Here is a 10071-nt window from a genome sequence, read left to right as displayed (position 1 = left end):
TGAATCCATCCTTTTTTAAACTGCCTGGAGAGGACTTATTTCACTTCAGTGTGGGTACATTTCTGGCGTGTACGCAGTGTTAACAGGAGCTAACGCCGTGAGGGCCAGCAGACAGGGAAGACCCAGGCCATCTGTCCTGCACCCACAGCCTAGCAGGCCGCACGGGACGAGCATGTGAGTAACGGGGGCACAAGGTAGACATGTGGGGTGTCCGTCATTATACAGCATTCCATCCAGGACCATGGAAGCCCTGCGGGCAGCTCAGAGGGGCAGGCAATGCCGTGTGAGAAATGAAGACCAATCCTGCTGAATCTATTTGCTCTCTTAGAATAAAACAAAACTCCAATCATTGGGTAGCGACCTTGCAGTCTAGGCGATGACCCCTGAATTCACCTACCCCCTTGGAGTTCTCTCGAGCCCAGTGCCCACCAGCACACTGAACTGACTCCCATTAATACTCTGTTGGATTGTCAGAACCTGTGAGGCTAAACAGCAAATTAGCCTCTGTTTACCCTCCTTCACTGCTCCTTTGATTTTCCGGAAGCCCCCAAGCTCAAAATTCGTGGGTAACGGGCCAAAACATCCAGCCAGGTTGGCCCATCTGGAGCCTGGGGCCCCGTCACAAAGCACGCCGCTCTGCGGTCTGGCTCCAGCCCGTGGACGCGCACTGGATGTACACGCGGGATTTGTAGGGCAGTGTGAGGGCCGGATCACACTCGTGTTCATGGGCAGATGGTCAGGCAAAGACGTGTCATGGTGTGGGCACTCTGTGTGTGCCGGTGACTTGAAGCTCTCTTCTGTTTCTGCTTCTGACAGGCGGGTGTGTAAGGGCTCCTCGTAAGAAAATGGCATTCCGTGGCCACCACAGGGAAAAGCGCGTCTCTGTCCCACTGGGCAGATTGGCTTTGAGCCTGTAACTCTGGAAAAGATAGAGCAGCAGCATTTTTGGCTGAGAGGAGAAAAGGGGAAAGGGCAGAGGGGTGTGCAGAGGAAAATGGAAGAAAACGATGAGCAGCCGGTGTAATTCATTCCTTTGCCGAGTCACAAAATAAATACTGATTTAATAAGTCACTATGAATGTGCTCATAGTCGACCCGGAAGATAGAGACATAAGCAAGTAGGGCCCAAGTTATTGTACCCCCAAGTGAAGTCAATTTAAAATATTATACGGGTTGGGGTGCCTGGGCGGCCCAGACCATCGAGCGTCTGACTCTAGGTTCGGCTCAGGTCTTGATCTCAAGGTTGTGGGATTGAGCCCTGCGTCAGGGTCTGCACTCAGTGTGGAGTCTGCTTGAGATTCTCTCTCTCCCTTTGCCCCTGCTCCGCCCACCCCTCTCTCAAATAAATAAATAAATCTTTAAATGAATGAATGAATGAATCTTTAAATAAATAAATGAATAAATAAATAAATAAATAAAATATTATAGGGAATCAGAGTGTTTACTTTGCACTGGAAGGTTTCATGGAAATGTTGGCATTTAAGGTTTCCCAAGGGGCAGGACTAAGACTCAGGGAGTTGAGGGAGATATATTCCAGGTAAGGAATGTAGTGTTACCAGCCTCTTAACTGGCAGGGAAGCCCTCTAGGACCACGTTTGGAGAGAAACTGTAGGGTTTTCCAGACGTACAAATACACTGCTAAGACCAAAGGCCCTCCACCCAGGCTCCCCCAGCTGATGAACAGACTTGGAGAAGGGGCAGAAGTAGCCAACCCACCCACACTTGGGCCCATCATTCTAGTGTAGGTGATACTCTTCCCAGCGGAACTAACCCCAAACACTCATGAGCAGCACAGCTAAAGTAGTAAGAGGACAGAATGGAAGGGAGGAGGAATTCAGCACTTACTTGCTGTAAAAATAATTAAATATTAAAATCAAAAGGAATTTCAGATTTAAGTTACCCCAGCACCACCATCTTAAAAACAAGGAAAATCAGGCTAGATTTGCAGCAGGAAAAGACCTGGATGTGTTTACCGGTTGGATTTCATGCCGGTTATTGACTTATTTCCTCTTGGGCCCCAAATTCACCCCACTGGAGTGGTGTATGAAAATGAATCTGATGTTGGTGAGGATGTGGAGAAAGAGGAACCCTCCTACACTGTTGATGGGAATGCAAGCTGGTGCAGACACTCTGGAAAACAGTATGGAGGTTCCTCAAAAAGTTGAAAATAGAGCTACCCTACGAGCCAGCAACTGCACTAACTAGGGATTTACCTTAAAGATACAAATGTAGTGGGCACCTGGGTGGCTCAGTCGTTAAGCGTCTGCCTTCGGCTCAGGTCATGGTCCCAGGGTCCTGGGATCGAGCCCCACATCGGGCTCCCTGCTCTGCGGGAAGCCTGCTTCTCCCTCTCCCACTCCCCTGCTTGTGTTCCCTCTCTCGCTGTGTCTCTCTCTGTCAAATAAATAAATAAAATCTTTAAAAAAAAAAAAAAAGATACAAATGTAGTGATCTGAAGGGGGACCTGCACCCCAATGTTTACAGCAGCAATGTCCACAATAGCCAAACTATGGAAAGAGCCAAGATGTCCATCGACAGATGAATGGATAAAGAAGATGTGGTATATATATATACAATGGAATATTATGCAGCCATCAATAAAATTGAAATCTTGCCATTTGCAACAACGTGGATGGAACTAGAGGGTATTATGCTGAGCGAAATAAGTCAGTCAGAGAAAGACATGTATCATATGACCTCACTGATATGAGGAATTCTTACTCTCAGGAAACAAACCGAGGGTTGCTGGAGTGGTGGGGGGTGGGAGGGATGGGGTGGCTGGGTGATAGACATTGGGGAGGGTATGTGCTACAGTGAGCGCTGTGAATTGTGTAAGACTGATGAATCACAGACCTGTACCCCTGAAACAAATAATACATTATATGTTAATAAAAATTTTTTTAAAAAAAGAAAAGAAAACGAATCTGAGCCCTTTGGATAGCTGGCACCGAAGCTTTGTCAGAAGAGGGAGCTAAAAAGTCAGTACAGGAGGAAGGAACTTGGCTGGATCTTGGAGGTGCGCAGCCTCTCCGGGGGCTGGTGCCTTCTTCAGGAACCCCCTTGGGTGGTTTTGTAGCAGAGCGCCCCCAGCAACACATCTCCCTATGAACAACTTCCCCCAGCACACTAGAGGGCCCATTTCCAGCAAGTTCCACTAGCGTAGCACCATAGCAACTCGCCCGGCATTCAGTGGCCACTTGTCCAACAAGGTCCACATCTAAGCTTATAGGGAGGGTGTGGGGTGGCTAATAGATGCAGTATTATATCATATTATATTTACTATTATATACCTGCTATTCCTATGTTCTCTGGAGTTCTCTTTGCTTCTTGTTCACCATTCCCTGGTCACTTCAATCCCCTGCTATAGATAATAATTTTTTTTACTTTTTTTTTTTAAAGGTCTATACCCAACATGGGACTTGAACTTACAACCCTGAGATCAAGAGTCACGTGCTCTATTGACTGAACCAGTCGGGTGCTCCAATAATCCTTTATATTAAGCTTTCCCTGTTCAAATCACTCCAAGGTTTCTCTGTCTTGACTGGTCCCAGACTGACAGAATTTTCAACAAAGATAACTTCTTATTGTGGCTGTACTGGGGGTGGGGGGTGGGAGATCCTGCTCTTCCAGGTAAAAATTTTATACACAGGAGCAGTCTATCGTATATGTTACAAATTACTGAAACTCCAAAAAGTAATGAAAACCAGAAAAATGGTTTACAATGGGTTTTTATATACTCTCTTTAAGAAAAATTCACATGTCTTGAATTCCCAAGACAAAGGACAAACTAAGGCCAAATTAAGAGAGCGTATCCCATAGTGGAGTATTTCCAAAAATAGAGTATTAGAGGTACACTAGAGGAAGGGCGAAGAAACTAACTCTTCAGAGTTGAAGGCATTATAAACATTTTCCTCATTAAAGATTAAAAGATATTTTTAAAAAGAGAAAAGAGAACACAGGCACTGAGGAGGAGAACAGGTGACGAAATAAGACAAGAAGAAAACTGATGAAATTCATCAATTATGAGAACAGACATTTACTTCTCTTTATCTACTTTCTAGAAAGGTTGCAAAATTTTAAAATGACATTTGAAAAAATTCAGTGAAGTAGATTCTGGGAAGATGGTACCTGAGTATTTGTACTTCCTCTTTCTTTCAATCAGTTTATTTCCTCTCTGGAGACCAGCGAGGACCTCACATGACCCTTTGAAGCAGTAGGTGCCCGAAAAGTGGGGGTCAGGAGACAATTCTCCATTTGGTCTCTCTGCACACCTTGCAAGCAAAGCAGACTACCCTCTCTGAACTATGCTTTCAAGTATCGTTTGGATGGCAGTCTTGGGAGAGAGCGATAATATGCCTCTCCAGAGCAAAGAGCAGGTTTGCTTACTGTCCTAGAAGACAGCCAAGAGCAGGCATGCTCACTGCACATTTTAAAGGAGTCCAATCCCCTCTACTCCTATGATGTGCCCTGGAGTCAGCTGACCCTCCTGCTTTGCCCTATGGAATTGGGACTTGGGGAACTGGTGCAAAAAGATTTATAGTCTGGCTATTGCTATTGCTATGAGTAATAAACCACCCTCATCTCTGATCCAGGATTCTGGTGTCTTCGGCCAGCCACCATGAAACTGTGGCAGACTATCTTGGTAACTTGCAAGCAAGGTGACATTTCAGAACTTTCACAGTTCTTGACAGTGGGTTGGACAACATATGATTGGACCTTGTCTTGTGTTATTTTTAAATCCAATCTGATAACCTCTGCCTCTTAACTGGGGTCTTTCTTTCTTTCTTTCAGATTTTATTTGTAAGTAATCTCAACACCCAAGATGGGGCTTGAACTCACAACCCCAAGATCAAGAGTCACATGCTCCACCAACTGAGCCAGCCAGGCACCCTGGAGTGTTTCAACTATGTACATTTAATGTAATTACTGATACTCTTGAGTTTAAATCTACCATCATTTTCCTTCTGCTTCAGAGCTTTCTGTAACATTTCTTGAATGCAGGTCTGTTGGTTATAAATTACATCTGCTTTTGTTGGTCTGAAAAGGCATTTCAGCTATATTTTTTTAAAGATATTTTTGCTGGGAGAATTCAGGTTGATAGTTTTTTTCTTTCAGTATTTTTAAGACACCCCAACATTGTTTTTCTAGTTTGCATAGATTCTGATGAGATGTCTGCTGCATCTTTGTTCACCTCAAAGTAATATATTTTTATCCTCTGGTCGCCATAAATATTTTTGATCCCTAGTTTTAAGCAATTTAATTATGATGTGCCTTACTGTGGCTTTCTGGGACTCCAATAACACATACCTTAGACCACTTCTCATTCTCCCACAGCTCTCTGATACCCTGTTCAAAATGTTTCAGTCTTTCCTTAGAATGTTCTTACTGCATTCTACTGTAGTATCCAATTGACTATTAATCCCACCTAGTGTGTCTTTCACTTCAGAGAGTGTATCATTCATCCCTAGAAATTCCCTTTGAGACTACTGTGTATCTTCCATTTCTCTTCCATATGTTCATGTTTTCCTTTACTTTCCCAAAAACATCAAGCATATCTATAATAGCTTTTTAACATATTTATTTGCCAATTCCATTGTTGCTGTCCTTTCTTGGTCTGTTTCTAAGGACTTTTTTATTTTGGTTATGGGTCATATTTCCTTCTTCTCTCCATGTCTATTAATTTTTTATTGGATACCAGACACTGTAAATTTTATGTTCCTGAGTGCTGGATGTTGTATTCCAGGAGAGATTGCTGAGCTTTGTTTTGGCAATTAGTTAAATCACTCAGGATAAGGTTGATACTTGCTTTTAAGCTTTGTTAGTGCAGGTCTAGAGTGGCCTTTATTTTTTTATTTTTTATTTTTTGAAGATTTTATTTATTTATTTGACAGAGAGAGAGACAGCAAGAGAGGGAACACAAGCAGGGGGAGTGGGAGAGGGAGAAGCAGGCTTCCCGCGGAGCAGGGAGCCCGATGCGGGGCTCGATCCCAGGACCCTGGGATCATGACCTGAGCCGAAGGCAGACGCTTAACGACTGAGCCACCCAGGTGCCCCTGTATATTCTCATTTTAATCCAAATGCTTGTGTGTATGTTACAAAATGACACAATTTACCAAGTGACCACTTTGAGGAACTTTCAGTATGATCAAAATTGTCCATCTTAGGAGCACTTTCAAACAAAGGGGCAAAAGGAGGTTCAGCAAATTTAACTAATTACTTAATTTAATATTCAATTGCCAGCCTTTTATGACCAATATGAAGAACTTTATAATTTAAGATAGTACAGGGAAGCTGTGATCCCAGCCTCCCTCACTTACATGAACTACACAAGTATTAATAGGTCCTTCAGCTGCTCAACCCTTGCTTGAAAGTGTCAGTTAGAAGAACCTGGGGGACGTCTGCCTGGCTTAATTGGTAGAGCATGTGACTCTTAATCTCAGGGTCCTGAGTTCAAGCCCTACATTAGAAGCCTACTTAAAAAAAATAGTAATAATGGGATGGGGGGAATAATAATAACAACAATAAATAAATAAATAAATAAAAAGAAGGACCTGGGCCTTTCGGCCGGAACCGCCATCTTCCAGTAATTCGCCAAAATGACCAACACAAAGGGAAAGAGGAGAGGCACCCGCTATATGTTCTCTAGACCTTTTAGAAAACATGGAGTTGTTCCTTTGGCCACATACATGCGAATCTATAAAAAAGGTGATAGTGTGGACATCAAGGGAATGGGCACTGTTCAAAAAGGAATGCCCCACAAATGTTACCATGGCAAAACTGGAAGAGTCTACAATGTTACTCAGCATGCTGTTGGCATTGTTGTAAACAAACAAGTTAAGGGCAAGATTCTTGCCAAGAGAATTAATGTACGCTTTGAGCATATTAAACACTCAAAGAGCCGAGACAGCTTCCTGAAGCGTGTGAAGGAAAATGATCAGAAAAAGAAGGAAGCCAAAGAGAAAGGTACTTGGGTTCAACTGAAGCGCCAGCCTGCCCCACCCAGAGAAGCACACTTTGTGAGAACTAATGGAAAGGAGCCCGAACTGCTGGAACCCATTCCCTATGAATTCATGGCATGATAAATGTAAAGAAAATAAAAGACCTCAAGACTGTAAAAATGTTTCTCTCAATTCAGTAGAAGTGTGGTGTCCTTTCCCCCAAAAAAATATTTAAAGCAAACTTTGTGTCCTAAAACAAAAAAAAAAAAAAAGAAGAACCTGGGAAACCATGTATTCCTGAAGTTTATCAAACAGAACAGGAACTAAAGAAAGCACAAAATGACGGAGGATCATAGGGGAAGAGAGGAAAAAATAAAACAAGACGAAATCAGAGAGGGAGACAAACCATAAGAGACTCTTAATTATAGGAAACAAAATGAGGGTTACTGGAGGGGAGGGAGGTAGGGGGATGGGGTAGCTGGGTGATGGACATTAAGGAGGGCACATGATGTAATGAGCACCGGGTATTATGTAAGACTGATGAATCACTGACCTCTACCTCTGAAACTAATAATACATTATATGTTAATTAATTGGATTTAAATTTTTAAAATAAAATAAAATGTAAAACACAATATAGTATTTTAAAAAACAAAAAACAAATTAAAAAAATAAAGCACAAAATATGATACAATCCCAAAAACAATACTTACTTGATTTCGAGTCAACATGGACTGGACATTAATCCAATTTTTTTTTAAGATTTTATTTACTTATTTGATGAGAGAGAGATAGTGAGAGACAGAACACAAGCAGGGGGAGTGGGAGAGAGAGAAGCAGGCTTCCGCTGAGCAGAGAGCCGGATGCAGGGCTTGATCCCAGGACCCTGGGATCATGACCTGAGCCAAAGGCAGATGCTTAACGACTGAGCCACCCAGGTGCCCCTCCAATTTTTTTGAAAGAGCAAATTCATGGAGGATTTTAGAAATCGACTTCAGATAACAATCTGGGGTAGATCAATAATGTGAAGATCACACTATCTTCATTTTTTATGAACAGTTGTAGGCTAGAAATCAAGGATTTGGTTATTTGAAGGCTGGCATAAGAAATTACTCTCTAATAGATCTATAGCATCTTCCAAACATTTTGAGAAGGTTGCAGAACAAAAACAGAGTTAGACCATAAACAAATTAATGGTTTTTCAAAATAAACAATGCGATGGCCCCAGATAATATGCCTTCCAAAAAATGTCCATGGATAAGGATACTTGTTGCTACTATAAACAAAAAGGATGCTGGAAAACCAACATTCCCACTCTTGGCAAGGAAAAATCTAATAGATAATGAGAGAGCTTCAAGGGAGAAGGTAGCACTCGACTTCCAATTCTTTCCTTAAAACTCATAAGAAGAATTATCATTGGGGCACCTGGGTGGCTCAGTCATTAAGCGTCTGCCTTTGGCTCAAGTCATGATCCCAGGGTCCTGGGATCGAGCCCCGCATTGGGCTCCCTGCTCCGCGGGAAGCCTGCTTCTCCCTCTCCCACTCTCCCTGCTTGTGTTCCCTCTCTCACTGTGTCTCTCTCTGTCAAATAAATAAATAAAATATCTCAAAAAAAAAAAAAAAGAATTATCATAAACTATTCTGGGCCACACTCACTATTTTCTTTTTTTTTTTTTTAATTTTTTTTTTTTTAAGATTTTATTTATTTGTGAGAGAGACAATGAGAGACAGAGAGCATGAGAAGGAGGAGGGTCAGAGGGAGAAGCAGACTCCCTGCTGAGCAGGGAGCCTGATGTGGGACTCGATCCCGGGACTCCAGGATCATGACCTGAGCCGAAGGCAGTCGCTTAACCAACTGAGCCACCCAGGCGCCCCACACTCACTATTTTCTTACAGTTATACATGCTACACTTTTAATAATAACCCTGCAAGTAAGTTCATCACTCTCCCTTGGAGTCAGTGAAAGCTTAAGTGATCGATTTTTCCAACAGCCCTGACATCCTCTATGTCCCAGCTGCTATTACTCTTGGTCTTTTCACTGAAAACATACTCTTCCCTTGTGATATCACATTAGCTTAAACTTAATGAGGAGAAAAATTTATTATGGAAATGGAATTGACAGATTAAGATGTCCTGGAAACTAACGCAACTAAACACACACACACACACACACACACACACAATCTGATTAAAAAATAGGGCAGAGAGCATTTTTCCCAAGAAGACATACAGATGGCAACAGACACATGAAAAGATGCTCAACATCACTCATCATCAGGGAAATGCAAATCAGAACCACACTGAGACATCACCTGTCAGAATGGCTAGAATCAAAAAAACAAGCAGTAACAAGTGTTGGTGAGGATGTGGAGTAAAGGGAGCCCTCCAGCACTGTTTGTGGGACTGTGAATTGGTGAGGCCACTATGGAAAACAGCATGGTCTCTTGCATGAAATTCCTGAGATTGTACCTGGTCATAATCAGATCACAGCTAATTTGGATACAAATACATAAATCTGACACAACTTGAAGATTGCTGTGAGGTACCAGAGTCCTGATGGACCAAAAATTTACCACCATTTTCAGGATTACTGAGGCTGAGCACCTCAAGGTTTAAACTGATCCATCCCAACTTTTACCCAAGCCTGCACAGTGTCTTTAAAGCCTGAAGAAAAGGATTAAAGCCCATGCTAAAAGGAATAATAGACAAAGGACTCATTTCACCTTGCACTAGTCCTTATGACACTCCTATCCTGAGCATTAAGTAACTGGGTGCACAGATTTATTCACCATCTCAGGATTAGCATTAACAAAATTACACCTCACATTCTACGGTGCCAATACCAAATACTATTCTTACCCTAACCCTACCCAAGGCCATCAGTTTCACAGCTGTGCATCTGCAATCTGCCTTCTTCAGAGCCTGTTCTCTTAAATTCGAATTAATACTTATTTACCTGTCTTTGGAAGAACCCACAGTATACATGCATTATTATGCCTCAAAGATTCACTGGCCCTTACCTTTCACAAGTTCTTTATCAGGACCTCAAAGTTTCACCGTAGGATGAGCTTTTACTAAGCTTTAAAGCTTAGAAAAAGCATGAAAATAAATTCTATCTACTTTCTGACTTTTAG

General features: G+C 42.3%; 1 protein-coding gene across 1 annotated transcript; it reads left to right on the top strand.

Annotated features, from left to right (window-relative positions):
- Positions 1–6559: 6559 nt before the first annotated feature.
- On the top strand, positions 6560–7117 carry LOC116643102 (60S ribosomal protein L21-like). Its single transcript, XM_032421874.1, has one exon. It carries the CDS (start codon positions 6596–6598, stop codon positions 7076–7078), a length of 483 nt encoding a protein of 160 aa, XP_032277765.1. The 5' UTR covers positions 6560–6595; the 3' UTR covers positions 7079–7117.
- The last annotated feature ends 2954 nt before the right edge of the window (positions 7118–10071 follow it).

The sequence above is a fragment of the Phoca vitulina genome, unplaced genomic scaffold (assembly GCF_004348235.1).
Source record: "Phoca vitulina isolate PV1807 unplaced genomic scaffold, GSC_HSeal_1.0 scaffold25, whole genome shotgun sequence".
Lineage (NCBI taxonomy): Eukaryota > Metazoa > Chordata > Mammalia > Carnivora > Phocidae > Phoca > Phoca vitulina.
The sequence above is the reverse complement of the archived record's forward strand: the minus strand, read 5'-3'. Positions and strand labels throughout refer to the sequence as shown.

Excerpts from the sequence above, each read along its gene's own strand:
- LOC116643102 (XM_032421874.1), top strand. The coding sequence starts at position 6,596 with ATGACCAACACAAAGGGAAAGAGGAGAGGCACCCGCTATATGTTCTCT.